The sequence below is a fragment of the Prinia subflava genome, chromosome 22 (assembly GCF_021018805.1).
Source record: "Prinia subflava isolate CZ2003 ecotype Zambia chromosome 22, Cam_Psub_1.2, whole genome shotgun sequence".
Lineage (NCBI taxonomy): Eukaryota > Metazoa > Chordata > Aves > Passeriformes > Cisticolidae > Prinia > Prinia subflava.
The window spans coordinates 3210298-3234970 of record NC_086268.1 but is presented as its reverse complement, the minus strand read 5'-3'; the positions used below and the strand labels follow the sequence as shown (position 1 = coordinate 3234970).

The following is a 24673-nucleotide window of genomic DNA, read 5'->3' as shown; positions in this document are numbered from 1 at the left end:
TTCCTCGGGTGTGAAATAAATGTATCCTCGTGGCAGCGTGTTGTGGTTCCTGCGAGCGGCACGCAGGGCGGATTTCCCTCGGTGTTCCCCCAATCCCCAAATCCTCGCGTCGGGCAGAGCTTCCGAGACTGGCATAAATAAAAAGAATTGTAAGAAAAGACCCCCGAAGGAACAGGTAAGGCAAAAATTCCCGTTCATTTCCTTCGCTCTGGGAAGGGAAGCGGGAGCATCACCAATAACTCGATCCCACCGCGGCTGCACGGAGCAAACGGCGCACCCAGCCAGGGAAAAAGGGATTTTCTACAGCTTGGGAAGTGTCAGCAGCGGATTCCTGCCCGGTTTTCCGTGTGGATCCCGGGTATTTCCCTTTTCCTCTGCAGCAGGGGTCCCGCGTTTGGCTCCTGTCCCCGCCCGCGTCCCCTTCCCCTCTCCCCGCGCTCCGCTGGAGCAGCCCCGGCCGCGCTCGCTTTGCCTTCACCTCCCTGCCGGGCAAACGGGGCTCGTTCCCAGGTAAATTCTGATTTTTTAGAATTGATTTCTTTGGTTTTGGGCAGAGCTGCCGGCTGGGAAATGCTCCGGGAGCGCGGCGGAGGCTCCGCATCTCCGGGGCGGGGATGTTGGGATTGGGAATTTCCCCGGGAAAAGCCCGGAGCGGGGGCAGTGCTGGCTCAGATATTCCCTGCTGCTGCTTGGCGGTGTCTCGTTAGGTTATTTAATTTATTTCCTTTTTTTTTTTTTCCTTTTTTTTTTTTTTTTTTTTTTTGGTTTTTATCGGGAATTTCATTTGGTTGTCTGGCGTTCTTAGCACTTTCAGGGCATTTTGGATTACGGGACACGTTTTGTGTTTTGTGAGGGGAAAACGTTTAATTTTCCTGTTAATTATATAAAATACAGATGACTGAAATGTGTATGTTTGTTTCCTTTTTTGTGAGTCTGCCTTTCTGGTTTTTTACACGTAAAATAAAGATCACACACCGTGTGTAGAGGAAAACCCCCAACACTCACCCAGGAAAAGCTGCTTGTCTTTAATAAATCCTTTCAGGACAATTTTTCCACCACCAAAATGCCCTTCACCTCCCTAAAAATCAGGATTCAGAAGGCGAAGCGATCGCTTTGCTCCCGAAACCAAGCGAGGTTTGCAGCAGCCCCGGCTGGAGATGCCGCTCGCAGCTCCGGGGCTCTCCCTTCTCCCAAACCCCGGGGCAGGGATGCGATGGGAACAGAAAAATCTGGAAAATTCGCATTTTTCTGTGTCCCCCACGGGGTATTTTGAGCTGTGATTATTGCCAGCCTCGCCAGAGCAATGAAAAATCCCAATTTCATTGGGAATTATTAAAAATAACATCAGAGAAAAGCTCCACATGATATTTATGGGATAATGGGGTTTTTTTTGACCGCGTTTGCCGCTGCTGTTCCCGCGGTCGGGAATGGTTCGGGGCTGGCCTGGCTCTGCTCTGGGGTGCAGAATAAAAATCAAAATACAACTCAAAGAACCCTCCAAGCTCCGCTGTTCATCCCCTGCCACTGCAGGAACTCCCTTCCCAAAGTATTTCTGTTAAAAAAATCCAAACCCCGCAGCCGCCTTCACCTCGGGGCGCTTTTGGGCACAATTAAAGCCAAAAATCAGAATAAACCCGCATCCCTCAGTGACACACACGGGCAGAGTGGGAATGTCCCCAGCCCAGCAGGACACTGACAGGGAACAGGAAGATTTGGGAATCTGTTTATCCCACAAAGTTTGGTGCAAAAAAATCCCTGAAATTGAGAGAGCTGAAGGAAACACTCACTGCCACAGAAATCCCCTGTGCCACCAGCCCAGCTGGAGACGGGAAAATGGGAAAATGTCATTTCCAGAGAGTCGGGGCAACATTTTGGGAACAGATTATTGGAGGATGGAGATGGTCCTGGGAAAAGGAAGGGCTGGGCAGGCGGGGTTTTTTTCTCTCAGAGATTTGTCACTCAAATAAATGAAATGAGGTTTTGTTTTGGATCCTGGCTCATTCCATGCCAGCAGCCGACTTTTCCCTGCTCTCCTTAAGAGGCTTGAGGGGTAGAGGAGAGATTTAGAGTGCTCTCCCTTAAAAAAAAAAAAAAATATATATATATATATATATATAATGTGTTCATTTGGAGAATGCTGGACTTGCAGAAAATAATTGCTGGAAACAGGAAATGTTGGTGGATTTCCTATTTTCAAGATTGATTTTCATCAAAATCCTTCAGTGATTTTTCTGAAATGAAATTATGTTCTGGTGATTAATTTAAGACCCGAGTGGTTAATGGTTTTTTGTTGTTGTTTGCATTATAGAAAATCAAAAACCAATCTATAAAATCCTGCCATGAACCTTTGCTTTCTCTTTTGATTTTGAGCATTAAACACTTTGAACTTTTATGGGTTTGCAAAGCAGTTCCAACCCCAATTCTTTCACCCTGTGGCCAGAGCTCCAGAAAAGCAGATCAGATCTAGGTTGTAAGGGCAGTTATAGAGCAAATAATTTGAATTTCTTGCTGTTACACGCACAGGGAGGGTCAGTGCTGTGAGGAAGGTGTAAATAACCCATGGCCAAGCCCAGCAATGACCTGGGCATGATGAAAAATTCTTCCTGTGACTTCTCTTCCTATTCTTCTCTGTTGACTTCTGGATTCAGAAATTACATTTTTTTATCACTGATGTCCTGAAGTGAGGCTCCGGTTGGTTTGAGCCATGCTGAGGAGCTTTTCCTCTCTGCTCCTCACAGCAGCATCACCTTAATCAACTGCAAACTCCTGCTTGGATGGGCTTGGCTTAAAAAGCGGCTGATTTTGGTCTTGGATTTATCCTGTTTCTAGATTCTTGTTTCTTGGATTGATCTTGTCTCTAGAGTTCTTTTTTCTTGGATTTATCTTGTTTCTAGAGTTCTGGTTTCTTAAATTTCTTCTGTTTCTGGATTTCTTGTTTCTTGGACTTATCCTGTTTCTAGAGTTCTTTTTTTCTTGGATTTATCTTGCCTCTAGAGTTCTGGTTTCTCATATTTATCCTGTTTCTAGAGTTCTTGTTTCTTGGATTGATCTTGTCTCTAGAGTTCTAGTTTCTTGAATTTATCCTGTTTCTGGATTTCCGGTTTCTTGGATTCATCTTGTCTCTAGATTTCTTTTTTCTTCGATTAATCTTGTCTTTAGAGTTCTTGTTTCTTGGATTGATCTTGTCTCTAGATTTCTTGTTTCTTGGAGTTTTAAACTCTTGTTTCTAGATTTCTTGTTTCTTGAATTGTTTTTGTTTCCAGAGCTTGGATGAGCCACTGGTGGGTGGGCACAGCTGCCCCCAGCCTCAGTGCCTGGGCAGGCAGGGGGGTGTAAATGTGAGATCCTGGGCCCACAGGTGCCTTTGCTACCTGTGAGGTGCATTTTCTTTCAAGGGAGAAGTTGGTTTAGGGTTTTTTGACCCAGGTTTGTGTTGGCAGCAGTGAAAGTGAGCTGTGCCCACACCCCAGCTGCTCCTGCACCCCTGCAGGGCTGCCCCAGGACCCCAGGCTGGGATTCCCTGCTGGATTCCCTGCTGGGATTCCCTGCTGGGATTCCCTGCTGGGATTCCCTGCTGGGATTCCCTGCTGGGATTCTCTGCTGGGATTCCCTGCTGGGATTCTCTGCTGGGATTCCCTGCTGGATTCCCTGCTGGATTCCCTGCTGGATTCTCTGCTGGGATTCCCTGCTGGGATTCCCTGCTGGGATTCCCTGCTGGGATTCCCTGCTGGGATTCTCTGCTGGGATTCTCTGCTGGATTCCCTGCTGGATTCTCTGCTGGATTCTCTGCTGGGATTCCCTGCTGGGATTCTCTGCTGGATTCCCTGCTGGGATTCCCTGCTGGATTCCCTGCTGGATTCTCTGCTGGATTCTCTGCTGGGATTCTCTGCTGGGATTCCCTGCTGGATTCTCTGCTGGGATTCCCTGCTGGGATTCTCTGCTGGATTCCCTGCTGGGATTCTCTGCTGGGATTCCCTGCTGGGATTCTCTGCTGGGATTCCCTGCTGGGATTCTCTGCTGGGATTCCCTGCTGGATTTCCTGCTGGATTCTCTGCTGGATTCTCTGCTGGGATTCCCTGCTGGATTCCCTGCTGGATTCTCTGCTGGGATTCCCTGCTGGATTCCCTGCTGGATTCTCTGCTGGGATTCCCTGCTGGATTCCCTGCTGGATTCTCTGCTGGGATTCTCTGCTGGATTCTCCGCTGGATTCTCAGCTGGATTCTCTGCTGGATTCTCTGCTGGATTCTCTGCTGGATTCCCTGCTGGATTCTCTGCTGTTGTCTCCCTGCTGCCTTTGCTGGGGCTGCAGGACCAGCCCTTTCCAGCCTGAAATTAATTGACTTCTTCAATTAACTGAATTCTATAGGTCAGAAAAGCTAAAAAAAGAAAAGGAGGGGGATACAAAGGGAGTCAGGCTGGAAAGGCCTGGCCCTGCAGAGCTCCAGGACACAAACCCAGCTCTGAGCCCACCTGGGCCAAGCTGAGGATGCTCCCTGAGCTCCAGGATTTGGGCTCAGCATCACTTCTGCCCCTCCAGGACGTGCTGCTGCAGCTCCCTGCCCTCACCCATCACTGCCTCTGTCTCCTGCTCCTCTTCCCACCAGAGCTGCTCCCTTCTCCCTTCCTGAGTGGAAAACGCTCAGGTTTGGGCAAAAAGGGAAAAGTTGGATCCCTGGCAGGAGATAACAACAATCAGGGCTTGGTTTGTGCCAGCAGAGCTCATTCCTGGCTGTTCAGAGCATTCAGGGACTGCAGGAGTCGGGCACAACCTCAGCTGGTTTCAGTCCTTTTTTTTTTTTATTTTTAGAGCTGTGAAGTTTTGCCTTATTTCGTGTTTTTAACTGATAAAAATTAACATTCTGGAGGGTGTCAGCAGCCCGCTCATGCATTTTTTGAGGTGCTGGGAAGCCAACTTTGGCTGTTTTGGGGACGTTGTTACAGCATAGTCTTTTAGGCAGAGCTGACACCAAATCTTTGCCCACCAAAGGTGATCTCAGCTGCAACACTTCCAGAACCTCAAATATTGAGAAATGCTGGCACTGGAAAGGTGCTGCCAAGAAAATCTGGGGAATTTCCATTGGGTGGTGCACACAGACACCTCTGGCAGGTTCTGCTCCCACTCAGCCCCTCCCTCAATGCTTCATTCAACGTTTAAGGCTGATTTTATTGAACTATTTTGCCTTCCTAATCTGAAATACATTCAATTTTAAGCAGGTGGACGCTCATTGGTCCCCTTTTTGTGCCACCACATCTGTGAAGAGCAGGGAAAATCTGAATTTGTGTTGAGGTAGGTTGAAAGATCTTTCCATGTAAAAACGCCTTTTTCTGGGATTTAAAACACCCAAAGCACGAGGACAAACAGAATTTCTAAATGGTTGATGAGATGATAATTTAAGAAAAAGTGATTATTAAAATAATAATTATATATATATATTAAAAAGTGCTCCTCAATATGCAGCATCACACCCAAGTTTCACACAGGTTTAGTATTTAATTTTTTCATAAAAATTCATTATTTTATTAAAAAATTCAACCCAAATGAAGACATTTCTCCCCTAATTTCTGGGGGGAGGATGCCAGCGAGGGAGGAAGGTGATCAATTAAGACATTAAGCATTTTGCACCACATGGACACATCTGCATGGCAGCCAAAGAAAGCAGCCATCAGCTCATTTTCAGGGGGCTGTTGCCTACTTCAACTCAGCCCTCAGATCAAAGAGAAAATGTCTGCTCGCATTTTCTCATCAGAAAAGGGATGCTAATTTAGGTTCCTTAATGTGTGGTGATAAGAGACTTCTTCAATTAACTGAATTCTATAGGCCAGAAAAGCTAAAAAAAAAAAAGGGGGGGGATACAAAGGGAGTCAGGCTGGAAAGGCAGAAATTCTCATTAAATCAAAGGTCCAATATTCATTACCTCCAGCATCTGGGGCTAAACACTGAACATGGAGCTCATCAAAGGGGGTTTAATGGGTTAAATTGAGAATATAATCTAATTAAAATATTAGATACGAGTAAATAGCTCTTTGATATTCATCTGAAGGTTTCATTAAAACAGGCACTTGAGGTTTGGATTAAGGGGGGATTATCACTTTTAAGCAGGAACAACAAGTTGAGGTGGCCTGAGCAGAAATGCTTCAAAGTGTCGCAGTTTGGTTTAAAAATAAAAGTAGGAAAGCAGAGCATGGAACCATTTCCCAGCCCAGCAGTGCCCAGAGGAGAGGGGAAAAAGGCTGAGGAAGAGGAAGAGGAAGAGGAAGAGGCTGAGGAAGAGGAAGGTTCTGTTCCAGCAGCTGGGATTGGATGCTGGAAGTGACAAAAATGTGGTGGAGAACATTCCCCTGCAGCCTGACCTGTGTTCCCACATGGGACAATGCTTCTGCCACCAGGGGTCCCAAAATATTCTTAATATTTCTCAATATTCCCCAAAATGTCCTGAACTCCCTGCTGTGGGTCCAAGGGGCTGAGCCAGCAGTGCAGGGAGGATTTTGTCCCTCAGGAGGGTTTAAAGCAAGGTCCAGGTTCCTTCTCCATGAGGAAGAGCAGGATGGGGATGACTTCTCTCAAAATTAAATTGGGAGTCCCGCATAAAAAAGAGAGCAAATAAATGGAATAAAGCAGTTCCACATCATCACAAAGTGCTTGAAGTTTGCTCAATATTCCCCAAAATGTCCTGAACTCCCTGCTGTGGGTCCAAGGGGCTGAGCCAGCAGTGCAGGGGAGGATTTTCCCCTCAGGGGGGTTTAAAACAAGGTCCAGGTCCCTTCTCCATGAGGAAGGGCAGGATGGGGGTAACTGCTCTCAAAATTAAATTGGAGCCCTCCATAAAAAAGCGACCCAATAAATGGGATAAAGCAGTTCCACATCATCACAAAGTGCTTGAGGTTTGTCTCAGAATTTCCCAAAATTGTGGGTCCAAGGGGCTGAGCCAGCAGTGCAGGGGAGGATTTTGCCCCTCAGGAGGGTTTAAAGCAAGGTCCAGGTTCTTTTTCCATGAGGAGGATTGGGATCACTTCTTTCAAAATTAAATTGGAGCCCTCCATAAAAAAGTGACCAAATAAATGGAATAAAGCAGTTTCATGTCATCACAAAGTGCTTGGGGTTTGTCTCAATATTCCCCAAAATGTCCTGAACTCCCTGCTGGGGGTCCAAGGGGCTGAGCCAGCAGTGCAGGGAGGATTTTGCCCCTCAGGGGGGTTTAAAACAAGGCCCAGGTTCCTTTTCCATGAGGAAGGGCAGGATGGGGATGACTTCTCTCAAAATTAAATTGGGAGCTCTCCATAAAAAAGAGACAAAATAAATGGAATATAATGGTTCCATGTCATCACAAAGTGCTTGGGGTTTGTCTCAGAATTCCCCAAAATGTCCCAAACTCCCAGCTGTGGGTCCAGGGGGCTGAGCCAGCAGTGCAGGGGAGGATTTTGCCCCTCAGGAAGGGGCAGGTCCCTTCTCCATGAGAAAGGCAGGATGGGGATGACTTCTCCCAAAATTAAATTGGAGCCCTCCATAAAAAAAGCGACCCAATAATTGGGATAAAGCAATCCCACACTATCACAAGCTGGTTGGGGTTTTTTTTCCCTTTTATCCAGCCTGTTTTCCAGGAGATTTTAGCCCAAATTCCCTCGCTGTGTGCTCTAATCACATTTCATATGGTGACTTAATTCATCATTTACTAAGTTAAAGAAATGGAAGCATCCTAAGAAACCCATCTGTTTGTTGTTATTTTTGCAGCCTTAATCTGTTAAAAGCTCTTTCCTCTCCAACATGCAGCTCTCAATTATCCTCAGTTACCCAATACATTTTCCAACTGCTCCTGCCTAATCCCAGATTGTCTCCATGCTCAGCCAGGACTTGTTTGGAATTTTCTTGTCCAGATGAAGCTTCAAAAATTTTGTTCTTTTTGTGGAAACTCTTCACTGAGAGATAACAGAGTAACAATTGCATAATTAGCATTGGGGCATTACCAACTGCTGTGTTTGGAGCATATTTTTGCTCTCTTTTTTAGCAGCAATGGATCTTTTTTGCTTTCATTTCTGGCCAAAAGCCTCTTCTGCACTTCAGAAAGAGAAATATTGCTGGTGCTAGGATCACCAGATGAAACAGAAGTTTATTTTTAATGTTTTGTGGATATGTCTGTTTGTTTACATGGTTAAAAATGATAAAAAGCTGTGACAAGCCAGGAGCTGATTGGTCTGAAAGCTGCAATTGTCAGATCACTGATTTCAAAGAAAAACAGCAGAGGACCATATTTAAAGTGCTACAAATGCAAGCAGTCAATTTATTAAACAAAGTAGGTACAAGCAGAATCAATTCTAACATTTAAAGATAATTCAACCCCAGCCAGTTTCAATTTCAGTGCGCTGGGAAATGGAGACGTGGTGGTCACAGCTGAAAATAAAACAATTCAGGCATTTTTTACCTTGAGCCCTGAGATTTCCCAAACTCCTACAAGATGTGCAGGGCTTTGAAAGCAGCCACGAGCTCCTTCTCCTTCTCGTGCCTGCTCCACAAAGATTCCAGGGATGGCACTGGGGGTAAACTGGTCCCAGTTGGAGCCTGGGGCAGAACCTCCTTCACCTCTTGGTCTGATTGCTTTGTGATGAAAGTCTTTGGTCTTGGAATCTTCTTGGCATATTCCAGAGCCTAAAAACAGGAAAACTGGTAAGAGAAATCCTGGGCAGTGTTTCCAAGAATATTTAGGTGGGTTGAGTAAGAGATCCCTGAATTTCTGATCCTGTTTCTGACAGAATTCAATCCCAAATTCTTCAGTGGGGACCCAGCCCAAGATTTGCTCCCTGATACCACTGAAAGCCACCTTAGACACTCAAGAAGTGTTTTTATTTTCAAAAAGAAAGAGCAACACGAATCTATTAAATTTATAAACATTTTTATTGCCAGTCTCATTAAGCTCTTGCCCTCAGGGAGTTTTGCAGGTTAACAGGACAAGCTCAGGTTCTCCTGCAGGATGCAATTGACCATCAAAATTAAAAAGCAAAATGATGGGAACACGGGAAGAGGGAATGGAAAGAGTTTTACAGAAATCCAGGAGCTGCCAGAGCCCAGCTCTAACCTGGGGTGGGTTTTGGTGCCTGTTTTTTGCACAGATTTGGAAACACCTCATGTCTCCAGGGGAAGTTGCATTACCTCACGTTCCTGGTGAAATCTAAAAGAATCCAACCCCCTTTTTGACATCCAAACAAAAAGGTTTTGTCCCTTAGTGGTTTATGTTTGGGAATAAACGCAAGGAATTGTGATATTGAAATCCCCTGTGAGGAACTCAGCTCTCACCTTCTGTCTGGACACTGAAGACACCCGGGGTTGTTCAGGCAACCTCTGGATCACAGTGATATTTTTCATGTTATATTCCTTTATTTGCCTGGAATATTCCTTTTGCAGCTTTAGCTTTTCTTTCTGAGAAAAGCAGAGAAGGGAGGGGAATTCAATGGCTCAGGGGATCCATCAATGAAACCCTTTTCCCACCAATATTCCATTTCCACCTCTGCTGCTGTTCAACCTGGCTCTGCCATTGATCCCTGCTCAGCACACAACAGGAGCCCCTGATAAATGGCACAGCTTTTTTTAGTTGTTTTTTCCTTTTAAGAGCTTTTTCCTGGGCTGAATTGGGGATGGAGCTCAGCAGAGATGTGACAGGTCCATCTTTATTCTGAATATCCTGAACAATCAGTCTCCATTTCACCAGAGTGTGCAGCCAGATATTTTCTTGTGTTTCCACAACTTCCACTTGGAACATTTGGTGGATTTTTACACTGGGAATGACAACTCAGCCACTCGAGTGTGTCATTTCCTGATGTGCAATTAGCCCTGATTTGTTCCTATTTCTGGATTTAAAATTTATAGGATTAAAATTATCCCCAGGACAGCTGTCTTTGCTTTTATCTTGAAATTTGGAGTAGGATCTCAAGCTAGCCAGGGATATAAAGTCCCAGAAAATCATAAATAATGATTTCTCTGCCATTCTCCCCTGCCTAAATTCACTTTTGGTTTTACTCACTTTCTCTTTGATTGTTTCATAGTCAGGTCCAAGGCCCCCAAGCTTCACATTCAGATTGATGTAGAGTTTGGAGCGACGTAGCTGAAAATCAAACAGCAAACAGATTTTCTGTGATTTCACAGAGAGAATAATTCAAGAAACTCTTGCAGTGGAAACCTCAGGATTTAATTTGCAATCTCAGCCCTACCCCTGGCACGTCTCATTTTAAATAAGTGACCAACAGGACTGAGTTAATGGCAAAAGTCAAGTGACACAGAATTTCCTATGGATCCAGGTGGGAAATTGCCAATTATCCCAATCACAAAGTGATATTTTCTCAGTCAAAACTGACCTTTTGTGAGCTTTATTTTGAAACAGCTTAAAGCCACTTGTTTGCCTGTGATTAGAATGAGACTCCAAAGAAATCTTTGTAAGAGTAGCAGCTAAAATTGCCTGATTTGGTGACAAAAATCAGGGAAATGATGTTAGTGAGAACAACCTTTCCTTGTTCTCAAAGCTGCACTGGAAGATTGTCCACAGACAGCTAAAAATCCATGTTTTGTTACACAGCAAGGGCTGTACAAGAGCACAGTGAAGGCAGGAGTGGTGGGTGATGCCATTCCAACACTTCAGGACATCACACAGGGACTCCAATGTCTCCATAACATTTTTATTCTCTTTCAAGGCCACTAGATTATTTTTAGAAGGGAATTATGTTTTAAAATCTTGTCATGAAGCTCATTATGATGAACTCTGTGGTAATTTCAAGCACAGAGTAATGCAGGAACACCGATTTCTACATGCAAATAAAATGAGCATTTCTTCAAAACACAGGTTCAAGTTAAACTCAACTGCAGAGAAATTAATTTTATGCACTAAATTGCCTATTTGGGGTTTCTTTGTGTCAGCTATCCCTGTTCTGACATGCCATAACTCACTAAATTTTAATTTGGGGTACAGTGAGGAGGTTATTTTGCTGTGTCCCATAAATTTGTTCATCAGGGAGAGCTGGATTTTCCTGGGAGACACAGCCAGGCTGATTTTCTGTGCATTCCTCACATGTGAAGCGTGAGAAAACAAGCACAGGACAAGAAACAATGGTTTGAGGAGAAAGAGAAGGAAATCTGCCCTTCAGTTACCATCATAATCCTAATTCTTCTTAGAGGCACTCAGGCAGCAATGCCCAAACTGCCTCCCGGATGGAATAATTATTCCAGCTTAATTTGTCTGCCCTGAGACTTGGAGGAAACTTCTGGAACATTGAATTTGTCATGGGCAGCTTTCTGCTGTCCCCCTGCAGCTGTGCTAAGTGGTGACACCAGGAAAAGGGGGGGACAAAGAAATCTGAGTTTTAATCAGGAGGTTTGGGATGATTTTTATGCCATTAACTTCACAAATCCTCCAAGTTTGGGGCTGGAATCCCTTGCAAAGCAGGAGATTTGAGCTGGACAGAAAATGAGCATGGGCTGGGATCTGAGGCTGCCTGCTGCTCCATCTGAGCCTGACCAAAAAGAGTTTTATCATGGAGAAAATAAATGGATAAATGGATAAATGACAGGACAAACGCTGCTCTGTGTGGAGCTAAACCAGCCTGATCCAGGTGGATCCCTCTGCTCGTTGGACTAAAATGATTTCAGTGTCTTTGTTCCATGATTTTTAATGCTCTGTTGTGTGTCCATGTGCTTTTACAACAACAAAATATTTCTCAGTACTTATTTATAGGGGATTTTTTCTGGGTTTTTTTGTTTGTTTTTGTGGGTTTTTTTGTTTGTTTGGTTGGTTGGTTGGTTTTTTTTTTGGTTTTTTTAAAATTTTTTTTTGGTGGGTTTTTTTTGTTTGTTTGGGTTTTTTTTTTTTTTTTTTTGGGTTTTTATTATTTTTTAGGTGTTTTTTGGTTGGTTGGTTGGGTTGTTTTGGTTTTTTTTCTTTTTCTTTTTTTTTTTGTTGTTGTTTTGTTTTGTTTTGTTTTGTTTTGTTTAAATTTTGGATTATTAAGAAAACACATTAGACGAGGAATAGAAATATTAAACCACCCAACCCACTTCTATTTTCTCACCTTCTTGCTGGCTTTGGGCTGGCTTTGCTTTTCCATTTGCAGGAGAGATCCCTCGGAGTTGCTTCGTTTTGTTTTCCTTGGATTTCCTTTGGCTCTTCCCGAATCTTCCTGTGAATCCCTCTGGAGCTGGGGCAGGGCAGGTGGCAACAAACCCCACAGCCACGTGCCAGAAAAATCATCTCTAAAATCAGAAACTCCTAGCTGCTCCATCTTTTTTGTAAAATGGGAGGTTCTGCAAAAAGCTGTTGGTGAACTGTGAACAAAACATGGAAAAAGCTTTAAAAAGTGAGGGGGAAAGAGTAAAAAAATGAATTTACACACAGCAGGGAGCTGAGCAAACACCCTGAACGTGGAACGTGGGAGCAGGGGGATGGGAAGATGAGCATTTCACAATAAATGAGTTTGTTTGCACCCGAGTGGATGGAAAATAAATGGAAAAAGAAACACAAATGGGGAAATTTCAGCCTGATGCAAAGGCAGCTGAAGCTTTGGACCAGGCCTGCTGAGTACTTTACAATTATTTGTTCATGGGAAATAAAACCTTCATTTTTTTAATCAAGGCAGGTGAAATTCTACATAATTGAGGATTTTCCTGCTCTCCCCTTTAGGGACAGGACTGACCCTGGATATCCACCCTGCAAAGCCAATTTTGCTACAAACTCTGAATTTATGCACAATGCCCTTTCCTATCTACATTTTAAACTTTTCCACCCACCCTCCTAGAAGGAAACTTCCAATTGTGGAGAATTCCATACCTGGAGGACAGAACTGTCCTTTCCCAATGCCATAATTAAAAATCAATTGCTATAATGAATCTTCAATTATAAGGGCAGGTTTGTAGCAGAATAATTTTATACTTCAGACTTTAAAGCATTTTCTTGTCCATTTGTTTATTTTCTGGGCATCACAGAATAATTTAAATAATAATTATGAATTATTCTAATTGATAATATTATTTCTAATAGTCTATAAATTACACTAATTATTATATGATGATATATATATGATATATAATATATATTATATAAATAATTTATTATAGTCAATAATGGATTTTATTGATTATAATAAATTATTTATATAATGCTATATAAATATTATTATACATATTTATTTATAATATTGTTTTTATTTATAATATTATTTTATCACTTAAATCCTTACCACAAGCTGTTCTGATACCTGTTATCCTCATGGATGTGATTTTTGAAATCTTGAAGTGGTGCTTGATCCTTCCCCCTTTCTTGAAAAATTGCATTAAAATCAGATGAAATATTCCTCAATTCTGGATGTGCCTGGCCACTGCTGTGGTTATTCCGGGAAAAATACAGCCCAGGGATGGCTGAGTGCTGATGTGGAATTCCAGCTGCAGAGTCACGCTGGAATTTCTTTTTCTCACTGGGATTCTCTGGATTTAAAACCTCTGCTGGGCAGAAATTCTGGAATAACGGGAGGGAGTGATGGGCAGGTGTGGTGAGGAGTGAATCTGGGAAATGATTGAAGCCACTCTGGGATTTTTGTGCTGGGTCAGGGCCAACAGAAGAATTTGGATTTAGGAATCCCTGCAGTGCTGAGCTGTGCCCCTGCTCCAGGGCAAATCCAAATTCCAGGGCAGGAATTCCTGGGATTCGCTGCCTACTCCAGCACCAAAACTTCTCCTCTGCTGCTCCTCCTGGGGGTTCTTGGCCATCATTCCTTGGGAAAGCTCTTCCACCACGGAGAGCCTGGCTGGATTCTGTTGGGTTTCTCTGGAAGGACTTGTGCTGCTCCTGAAACAAGTTACCAACAGCTGCGTGAGTTTTGTGGTGAGTATTTCTGATATTCATTTAGAAATTTCATTAATCCCATCAAAATCTCTCTGTGCTGTTTGGATCTAACCCTGTCCATGGCTGGATTTAACCCAAAATTCAAATGTGAAGGAAGCCTCAGTCCAGAACAGAGGCAGAGATGTTGTTCAGGTGCTGCACAATGAATAATTCTGCATCAAAACTTTGCTTAATGGCCTGAGATAAATTCTGCAGCACTGGACTTTAAATTCAGGTCCTTGCAGATGCAAACCAGCCGTGGTAAATGTGCATTGAGGGAGTTTTACCTGCATGAGGTGCAAAAATGGTGCCCTTCAATGCACAGATCTAACCCTGTGGGTAAGTGATACCTCTCTGTCAACCACCTGAAAAAACTCTCCAGAAATCAAATCAGTCCTTGCTTTTCAAGTGCCAAATTTCAGAGGAAAATGTTTTTTTACACGCCATTAGACTGGCCCATGGTAGAACAGCCTGATGCCAATTATATAAATAATCTTATTTCTAAACCAAGGACTCCTCCCTGCAAAACATAGCCCAGAATTGAAGAATTCAACACACCAGGACTGCTCTTCAGAGCCAAAGCACCCCACAATAAATCTAAAATTAATTTCCATCTATCACTTTCTAATTACAGCATCAGGTGTTGCCCACTCTGAGGAAAGACTGGGATTTCCTTCCAGGGAATCCACAAATCCATCCCCAGCCCATTAAATCCCTGCCAGGGCTGAAATTCTCCACCTCACCCTCCCTTCTCTCCGGGGTTCTTTTGTGAGCAACCCTTGCAGTCAGCACGTGGCAAATGCACTCAGAACTCTGATTATTGGAGGTGTGAAATCCACACAATTCAGGAGGTTTTGGGAAAAGCTTTAGCCCTGGGAATCCTGCATGTCCTGGCACACTCTGGAATTATCTATTCTGGCCAGCTCCCAGGTTGGCTGCTGCCAAAATTATTCTCTGTTTGGAGATGATTTGGTTGATAAGCTAAAATCATAAACTAGTTATGGTTATGGTTGTGTTTGGTTCTTTGGGAGGATTCTGAGCCAGAACTTATTTAGGAGATTATTTGGTCGTATTTTCTGGTTTATGGTAATTAACTAACTCCCCCATAATTTTAGGGGACAAATCAGGCAGAAATAGTGAAGTTCTGGCTCAAAATCCTCCAAAATCATCAAACTCAACCATGTAGTAGTTTATGATTTTAGCTTATCAACCAAATCATCTCCTGAACAGAGAATAATTTTGGCAGCAGCCAAACTGGGAGCAGTTTCCCCATTTAAACAATGAAGTAAATAAATAAATGATGGAACACTTTATTCTGAAATTCCAGGGAGAAAGCAAATCCCTCCCAATGAACAGCAGAATAAAATCCTGGTTGTATTTTACATCAGTGCAGCTCCCAGTCTTTAAATTCCAGAATTTAAACAGGTCCTGGACCACTTCAAATCCTTGCAGTGCACAGAGAGTGACTGGGTTTGCCAATAATAATCCTTATTTTTTTATCGGTGATGAAAACCTGGGCCTCTTATTGCTCTAAAGACTGAACACTGGTTTAAAGACCAGCATAAATCAGATTTACAGATTTAGGAGTGTGGAGGAAGTGAGTGCAACTTCTATTGCAACATTTTCTGTTTTATGGTAATTAATTAACTCCCTCTTAATTTTAATGGACAAATCAGGCAGAAATGGTGAAGTTTTTGCTCATAATTCTCCCAAACCATCAAACATGATCACGTACTAATTTTTAATTTTAGATTATCAACCAAATAATCTCTAAATAGACAATAATAGATTCTGTGAGCTGAGAATTTCTTGGCATTTTGCTTTAAATTTATTCAGTACACAAAGCACAAATACATTAAATTACAGTGATGATCTATTGATATAAATTTAAGGATTTATTCAGTAATAATTACTTTAAAAGCAACAGCTTTAAACAGCCAAATTCAGTGCTTTTATAGATATATTTCAGCTATGAAATTCTATTGGATTTCAATGATTAAATTCTCACAAAAAGGAACCTTGAGCTGCTGTCCTTTTGGGCACCATTTGTCTTCAGGCTTCGTTATCCCAGGCTGGAATGCTGGGACATTCTGGAGTGGTTCTTCATCAGCTGCTGCAGGATCTGTGACCTAAAAACCAGAAATGTTCATGGTCACAGCAATCAAATCTGAAAAAACTTGGGGAAATAACGAGAAATCATTTGTGATTAAATTAAATTAAAATGCTCAAGTTTGGCGCTATGGAAGGGATGCCAAGGAGAGAAATGGTTAAAGGAGAAAAAGAAGCAAAACTCAATTAATGGGAGGGAGGACTCCTTCTACTTTTAAGGGGAAGAAAAGCAAGGAAAATTGCGGGAAGTGTGCAGCACAGAAACTCTCAAACGCCCGAGCTCCTCCATTTCCATGAGAGCCACTGGATGCTCCTAATAACAGCAAAAGAAGGAAAAACCAGCCCTGGCCAGGCAATCACACACAGCCCCGGCCCCTGCAAGAGAGGCTTGCAGGAAAAGCTGGCAAAACACAATAATGGGGGTGAAAAGCACCGAGGAGCTGCAGAAATAAAGAGTGGAGTGCACAGAGCCTGGCAAAACAAGCTCGCAGACAAGGATGGCTCCACAAATCCACAGCTGTAAATTCATGTGGAGCGAGTTTTTGAGTGGCACTGCACAAAGCCAAGTGATACCCCTTGTAAATATAGCAAAAATTAAAGTTTTCTTGAAATAAACTTTTTTTTTTAATCTATAAAATGCAGGAAATCCAATTTTTAGCATTTTTAATTTATGGTATTTTGTTCCAAACTATCCTGCTGAGTGTTTTAGTTGATGAAGTGTGACTGTGACAGGAATTTCTGCTCCACTGCAGAGCAGTCCCACAGGAGAACTAGGGGAGATATTTATGACCAAGAAGTCATGATATTGATGAAATGATATTTATGACCAAGAGAATTATCAACTGAAAATCATCACTGGGAAGAAAATGTGGGAAGCTGAGCCTCTCACTTTGGGGGAAACAGATTAAGACAGCAAAGAAAAGGTGAGCAGGGTTTATTGCTGAGTTTATGGGTGATCTCATGGCTTCAAATTCAACATAAATCCCTGAAAAAATCACAAGAAAATTAAAAAATACCACAGAGTTTTACCTGAGCTGTGGACAGACACGGCTTTGCAGTGAATAAGATGTTTTTGGTGGAACCAACTGACTCAGAGCATGGCTGGAGTGCTGGGCAGGTAAAACATACTTCTACATTATCTCTTTGAAAGAGGAACAGGACACAACCTCTGCCAGCATTATATTTCTTTTTTTTTTGTGAACCATTCTATTAATACCAATCAAATTGAGAAAATGATCAAATGAAATTGCATTTTGAGAATCATAAGCTGTGTAATGCCTATTCTGTTAAATTGAGGCCCATAATTGCTTCTCCACTGAAAAGATACAACAAAGGCAGCAATCATGGCATGTCATTATCCCAGACTGCCAAACCAGCCTTTGCAGGGAGGACTTCAAAGCCTTGTGGTTCTCGAATTGCATTTGGCTGCTATTGTTGAAGCACAGGCAATCTTGATGAGGTGTTTACACCGAGGGAAGGCTCAGTGCACACACAGTCTGAGTGCCTTGCTCTAGAGCCATTAAAAAATTGTACATTATGTTCCTGGCTTTGAAGTAAGGGGCTTGGAGGTAGGGAAGCAACTGGGATTGAGCCCAGCTGAGCTAGATTGGGCCACTGCTTCTCCTTCTGCCTCTCAAAGAAACTCATCCTGGGGTTCTTTAGGAATCAGGCAATACTGCAAAGAACTTGATTTTGTATGAAATGCTATAGAAATTAGTAAATACACAGATCAGCACGGGTTTATGGTGGGTTTTGGTACCTCCAGCACAGAGAAAAGCTGTAATCTGTAAATCTAAATCTTGCAGAATGAGGCTGGAAATATTTAAATTTGTGTTATGTCAGCTGTGCACCAAGTCCTGCCCTCAGAGCAAACACAATTTCAGTACCACAACCCCTGGCAGCCAGCAGTGATCAGATCAATAAATTCAGCCTCAATCCCCTGCAAAGCTCAGATTAATCAGTTTAGGAAAGCACAGTTTGATTGGTGACGTGGCTCATTTGTTTCCTCACATACTCGGTGGGTTTGCACTTTGGGTAGAGTTTTGCAGGTGAGGTGACCAAAGTTGGCTCCTGGACCATCACCATGCTCCCCTCAGGAGGTTTTTTCACCCCTTCCAACAAGCCTGAGCCATGGATATCTGGGTTAGCAATCAGTAAATTAACTAAATTAACAGTAAATCAATCAGTAACTTCTGCCTGTCCTGCAGCAGATGCAGAGGTGGCTGACAGCAGCTGATGGCATCACAGAATTATGGAAGGGACCTTAAAGCTCATCGTGTCCCACCCCCTGCCATGGGCAGGGACACCTTCCACCACCCCAGGCTGCTCCAAACCTTGTCCTGGAACACTTCTAGGCTTGGGAAGTCCAAACTTCCCTGGATAACAAACTGCAGGTGTATTAACGTGTCTAGGTTAGGAGCACACTTTCCTACACGCCCTCTGCCTGCCCTGTCACCTCTCTGCTGTCCCCACGGCCACTTCAGCAAGATAATCCTATCTCAGAACCCTGATTTTAACAGATTCCAAAAAAATATTCCATATTTTTGAATGGTGTCTGCACAATGAAGTCCTGATCCCTGGCTCTGACACTTAGGGAAGATTTCCAGAATTCCCTGAATAGCAAACATAATCATATCAACATAGCTCTAATTAGCATCCATCTACACTCATTATTTTTACCATCATCCAAATTAGAACTGAAAAAAACAAGTGCTCTTAATAGCTCTACTAGAAAAAAACTTCTGTCCATTATTCCTGGCAGTGGAATGAAGTCAGAAAATTCCCTCTAACGTTGTGTCAACCCTTCATTGTCCTTGGCAGAGGTGTCACTTGAAGCACAAGGTCCCTGGAGCTTTCCAAGGTAAGAATTTTCTGTGTGGAGAGATTCAGTGACCCCCCCTCTCCATTAAGTGTAAGTAGCAAGGAAAAGCAATAAACTCGTTTGTAATGGTTCATTAGGAACTGTAATTACATTTCCACTCGAACCTTGCCACGACTTGGCTGAGACTGTGCAGCCAGTCAGGACTTCCAGACACAAGTGATGGTGTCCAACATCAAATCTGGTCTGGGATCCTACCAGGGCTGGGACATCAGGCCATGGAAATCTCAAGTTTAAGGCCAAGAACAGTCCAGAGAAACCCTGGGGCTGCTGCAGGGCTGGAGCCCCTCTGGAGCCAGGCTGGGAGAGCTGGGGGGGCTCCCCTGGAGAGGAGAAGGCTCCAGGGAGAGCTCAGAGCCCCTGCAGGGCCTGGAGGGGCTCCAGGAGAGCTGGAGAGGGACTGGGGACAAGGGATGGAGGGACAGGACACAGGGAATGGCTCCCACTGCCAGAGGGAGATTGGGAATCAGGAATTGTTCCCTGGCAGGGTGGGCAGGCCCTGGCACAGGGTGCCCAGAGCAGCCCCTGGATCCCTGGCAGTGTCCAAGGCCAGCTTGGAACACCCTGGGACAGGGGAAGGTGTCCCTGCCATGGCAGGGGTGGCACTGGGTGGGCTTCAAGGTCCCTTCTAACCAACTTTGCATTTGGTCCATTGAGAAGAATCTGGAACAAGGCATTAGCAGAGAGAATCATTGTCAAACTCATGTTGGCCAAGCAGAAAAGGAGAAAGGCCACAGGAGAAAAGGAGAAAAAAGGCAAAAGAAAAGGAGAGGCAGCATAAAAAGAGCCACTGATCAGGGGCAGTGCAGATGAAAGAAGACAGAATTTCCTTAGCATCAAAATTAAAAAGCATTGTGAGATCTGGGACACTTCCCTGGCCAGGAACAGGCAGCTGGGATGTGCCCACCCCTGGGCTTGGGAGTAACTGGAGATTTGTCAATTATTCCATGAAGGTGAACAAGATTCTCCCTGGAAATCCAAAGCTGTCACTTGTACAATGCATTTCAAATCTGCTTCTCCTCCTCTGCAAAGCTGAGAGTTTAACACCAGACAGAGCTCATCTACAGAAATTAGAGAATTTATAAATTTACCCACCTGCCCTTGAAGAACTTGCTGCTTTTTATTGTGCAGCTCGAGATAGGAATTCATCTTCCCCGACTGTAACCCCAAAGTCCGCTTATTCTTTTTCACAAAGTTTTTTTTTGCTCTTTGGGGTGGATCCTGCTGGTTCTGAGGAGGAAAAGCGTGGCCAGGATTAACTCTGGAATGAAATCCATCTGCAGGTTCCTTCCTTTTGCCTTGTGGCCCAACAGGTTCGTTGCTGGCCACATTTGCTCCACGAAAGCTGAATAATTCTGGACCAAACTCTGGGACTGAATCCTGGGGCTTTGCCTCCTGTTGATTATTTTCTGAGGAGCTGTCAGAATGGAGATAAAATGAATCCACTGAAAAGTCCCCACTGCTTCCTCCAGAAATTTCAGCTCTTTTCTCTGCCTTAAAAAAATCTGCTCTTTTTTTTGCACTCTTCCAATGAGGATTGCGCCTCAGGCCGGTGTATTTGTCCACAGGCAGTTTTTTCCTAATTAAAAAACAAACACAGAATTATTTCTGCATAAATTGCACAAACTCTGTATTATTTCAGTATATTCAGTATTATAAACAGACGTCCTGTTGTGGCCAAATGAATTATTTCAGTGCATTCAGCATGGGATCAGGATCAGAACAGTTTTATCAAAGGTTTTTTAGTAAAAAATTTAGGCAGGACTTCCTCTTCCATTTTAATTTTCATCATCAGTGAATGATAAATTAGTCTAATGCTCAGATCACAGTGGAATACAATCGTTATCCTAAATATGGCACAGAATTTTTAAAATCCTACTAGAATCAGCTAAAAGGTGAAATGATAAATTGCATTGTTTGGCTGCCTCCTTAAAACTTATGTTGTCTACAAAAGGCAGTTTGTGTTGTTCCTTCTTCAAAGGCTCTGCTGAGTGAAATAAAAGTGAAATTCTTGGTAAAATCAGTTTTTCTGGTGTCCTTTTGAGGCTGTCCAAGCAAGAACAGCCTCCAGCCCTGTGTTCTTATTTCTCTTTTCATTCCCATGAAACACATGATGCTTTGATTAAAAATCTCTTTCTATAAAAGATTTAAAATCACTTTTTATTAGAAAAACAGGTGGTGATTTAGATAAGACCAGAAAAACATAAATGAAAAGTGTGTTTGCCGATTTTTTTAACAAGTGGCCAAATTATTGCTCTGAGTTACATTTGTCATAAAGCCAGATGCTCTGCCTTAAAAAAAATCCACGACTGATCCAATTTCTGATTTCAGATCTGATCCAGTGGGAGGAAAACCAACTGCAGGAGTCAAATCCATCCAAGCAGGCTTCCAGGAGATGTGCAGGAGGAAGGAATGGGGAGAAAAAAGCTTTTAACACAATTTTTCTTCCCTGGACCTGCAGTACAGCCCTGGTTTCTTGGTGACATTTCCAGCACTGAAACCTCCTTGATTCTTCATCTCCTATTACAGAAATCTGCTGGATTCCCCAAGCTGTGGCCTAGTTAATGATATTAACATTTGCACAAATCATTTATTCATCCTTTCCATCGAGTTACCTCTGTCTATATTTCAAATGGCTCCTAATAACAAAAATAATCTGTTTATCTTTGCTTTCCATGTGAGCACGGGTGCCACGGTCTCCTGGAGCTGATTTCCACCAGGGAAAAACCATCTTTCTTCCCAGCTGGAAGGGGCTGCAGGTAAACAGCGCGAGGTGAGGCTGTTCTGAAGTGAGTACAGAAATATGTGAGCTAATTGCAATGATTGAAATGGCAGAGGATAATGCTAAAGAGCCCCTTTGTGCTGAAATGTGTGCACAGAACCCAAGTGTGGGGCTCAGCCCAGGTCACAGCGCGGGGACAGAATGAGTGTGAAGAGCTCCTTCATCCCCAATGCTCCCCAGACAAAAAGGGCACCTTTTATTCCTGCCCCAGCTCCGTGGGGAGGTGGGGTGGACTCTGTGCTCCTCAACAAAAGTGTGGTGAGCACACAACAGCTGCAGCATTTCCTCTTCAAATTCCGAGGTTGGTAATGGATGTAGAGAGGGGGTTTCATATGGATGTGCTGTGATATTTGCTCTGCTTAATGGACTGCACTGGAGTACTTACTGGGCTAAGTTCAAACAAAATAAAATCAAATTTCCATTTAATGAAGAGCCTCACATTCAGCACAGTATTCAGTCCAAAAAAATTACTAAAAATTAGAGCATGTTTCTAGTACAATTAACATCATTTGCACTCACAATAAAATATTCAATAACTGGCCATTTTGCTTGTTGAGGAAGTGAATAAAAGCATGCTATTAATCATTTAGCCTTCATTTGTTTGTCATTTTATTTTAAGTAGACTATTAAATTGAAACTGCACATTGTTATTACTTCGGGTTTGATGTAATCCCTTCAAACTCGAGAATTATTCCCAATTTATCCAGGGTTAAACCTTCCACACACATGACAGGATGTTCAATTTTATTTCATGTACCCAGTTAATGCTTTCTGAACAATGTTTAAATGTGGCCTTGAGGAACATCAGGTTAAAAGAGTCAGGATTATTCTACTCCACAGAAGTTTTTGCCTTACCTTCCACTGCCATAAATCTTTTGTCCTCCTTTCTCATTTGTGTCACACTCAGCTCCTTTCTCATCAGAGCTCATCTCCTCCAAGCTGTCCTCTTCCAGGCTGTCACTCCCCGGGATGTCACCAGGGTCCTGCCCTCGCAGCTCCTGATTTTCCAGGATGCTCTGCTGGCCCTGCCTCTCCTTTTCCAGGCTCTCAGAGTCGCATTCCTGGGAATCCTCCAGGCTGGAGGCAGAGCTCCTGTCCCTCTCCCAGCTGGCAGGGTGGAAAACGGGTGGCACCAGGACTTTTGGAGGGACGTGGATGTTATCCATGGTGTGGGTGTGAGGGGAAGAGACCAAAATGTGTTTCATGTCGGAAGAATTCATCCCATGTTTTGCACTGATGGTTCACAGCAGCCCTGAATTTGGAGGACACATAAACATAAAACATTGTAATAATATTTAAAAGCTGCATTTTGGGTGCTACCATTGGCTCAGGCTCAGAATTTGACCTTTTTTTGTTCAAATAATTCTCTGTTCTCATCTGTCCTACTGATTGGCCTTTAAGCAATGTCAAGGTCTCTACATATCAAATACAGGATTCATTGCTATAAAATCTCAACTATTGGTGGTAATTAATTATGCAAAACCAGCTTCTGACAAAGAAAATGAAGCTGAGACAAAGCATCTGTTATCTGATAACTTTTGAGAGTTAAAATAAATTTTGTTTGTTCTCTTCATGCATCTTTATACCCCCTGGACATATAAAATGAGCAAGAAGGTGTGACAGGGAACACAGTGAGAACTGGAGCTCTTTCTAAATTAGCATGAGAGTTTCTTTACCCTCGGTTGAAGTGTTCAGAAGTCGTTTGCACGGCCAGGTATTCACGGGTTGATGTGGCAGGGAGGAAAAGCAGTGAGCTGTGCTGAGCTGTGCATTAGTCACAGCACACCTGGGGACACCACAGAGGTGCACAGGCGGTGTCACTTCAGCACCTCGGGACAGATAATTTTGGTGTTTTAGCCCTGCTGGTCACACCCCCATTCACCCTGACACCTGGACAGTCCCCTGTGTCCCCTGTGTCCCCTGCTGCCACCAGTGAGCCCTGGGAGCAGGGCCTGGGATGGGCAGGGAAGGGGGAATCTCCTGGCCTGGAGCAGGACCTCAGCTCCAGAGCAAAGCCACTGTGTCCCCCCAGCGTCCCCTGTCCCCAGCTCCCTGTCCCTGCCTCCTCTCAGCCCCAGTCCCCTCTCCTGTGTCCCTTCTTCCATGTCCCTCACCCAGTCCTGTGTCCCCTGTCCCCAGTGTCCTCACCCACTCCCACCTTCCCCGTCCCTGATCTCCTCTCCTGTCCCCCAGCCCCTGGTCCCCTGTCCCCTCTCCCACCTCCCCCATCCCTGTCTTCTCTCTCATGTCCCCTGTCCCCTGCCCCTTGTCCCAGTTCCCTGTCCCTGGTCCCGTCATCCCCTGTCCCCTCTTCCATGTCCCTTTACCTGTCTTCCCCTGTCCCTGATCTCGTCACCATTGTCCCCTCACCACTGTCCCCTCTCCCAGTCCCCTATCCCCTGGCACCTGTCCCGTGTCCCTGTCACTCTCACCGCGTTGTTCCTGTGTCCCTGTCCCTGTGTCCCTGTCCCCGTGTCCCTGTCCCTGTCACTCTCACTGCGCTGTTCCTGTGTCCCTGTGTCCCTGTCCCTGTCCCTGTGTCCCTGTCCCTGTCCCTGTGTCCCCGTGTCCCTGTCCCTGTGTCCCTGTGTCCCTGTCCCTGTGTCCCTGTCCCTGTGTTACTGTCCCTGTGTCCCTGTCCCTGTCCCCGTGTCCCTGTCGCTGTCCCTGTCGCTCTCACCGCGCTGTCCCGGTGTCCCTGTCCCCGTGTCCCCGTGTCCCTGTCGCTGTCCCTGTCGCTCTCACCGCGCTGTCCCCGTGTCCCCGTGTCCCCGTGTCCCTGTCGCTGTCCCTGTCGCTCTCACCGCGCTGTCCCCGTGTCCCCGTGTCCCCGTGTCCCTGTCGCTGTCCCTGTCGCTCTCACCGCGCTGTCCCCGTGTCCCCGTGTCCCTGTCGCTGTCCCTGTCGCTCTCACCGCGCTGTCCCCGTGTCCCCGTGTCCCCGTGTCCCTGTCGCTGTCCCTGTCGCTCTCACCGCGCTGTCCGGGCCCATTCCGGGCCCATTCCCGGCCGTGCCCGCTCCCGTTGCCATGGCGACCCTGAGGACGCCGGGCGC

The 24673-nt window shown here is 44.4% G+C and overlaps 1 protein-coding gene across 6 annotated transcripts; it reads right to left on the bottom strand.

The window, feature by feature from the left end:
• Positions 1-24668, bottom strand: JHY (junctional cadherin complex regulator). Of its 6 annotated transcripts, XM_063417788.1 has the most exons (11): positions 24483-24529; positions 23296-23448; positions 22475-22871; positions 19933-20416; positions 15869-15979; positions 13228-13814; positions 12046-12298; positions 10011-10091; positions 9287-9409; positions 8418-8641; positions 1-128 (listed from the first exon to the last, which is right to left on the bottom strand). In XM_063417788.1, the coding sequence occupies exons 3-10, from the start codon at positions 22837-22839 to the stop codon at positions 8444-8446; spliced, it is 2202 nt and encodes a 733-aa protein (XP_063273858.1). In that variant the 5' UTR covers positions 22840-22871; positions 23296-23448; positions 24483-24529; the 3' UTR covers positions 1-128; positions 8418-8443. The 6 variants fall into 6 exon arrangements, with proteins under 6 accessions (XP_063273858.1, XP_063273855.1, XP_063273854.1 ...); XM_063417785.1 differs by lacking the exons at positions 1-128; positions 24483-24529 and adding an exon at positions 24593-24668 and having other exon boundaries at positions 8247-8641; XM_063417784.1 differs by lacking the exon at positions 1-128 and having other exon boundaries at positions 8247-8641.
• Between the last annotated feature and the right edge of the window lie 5 nt (positions 24669-24673).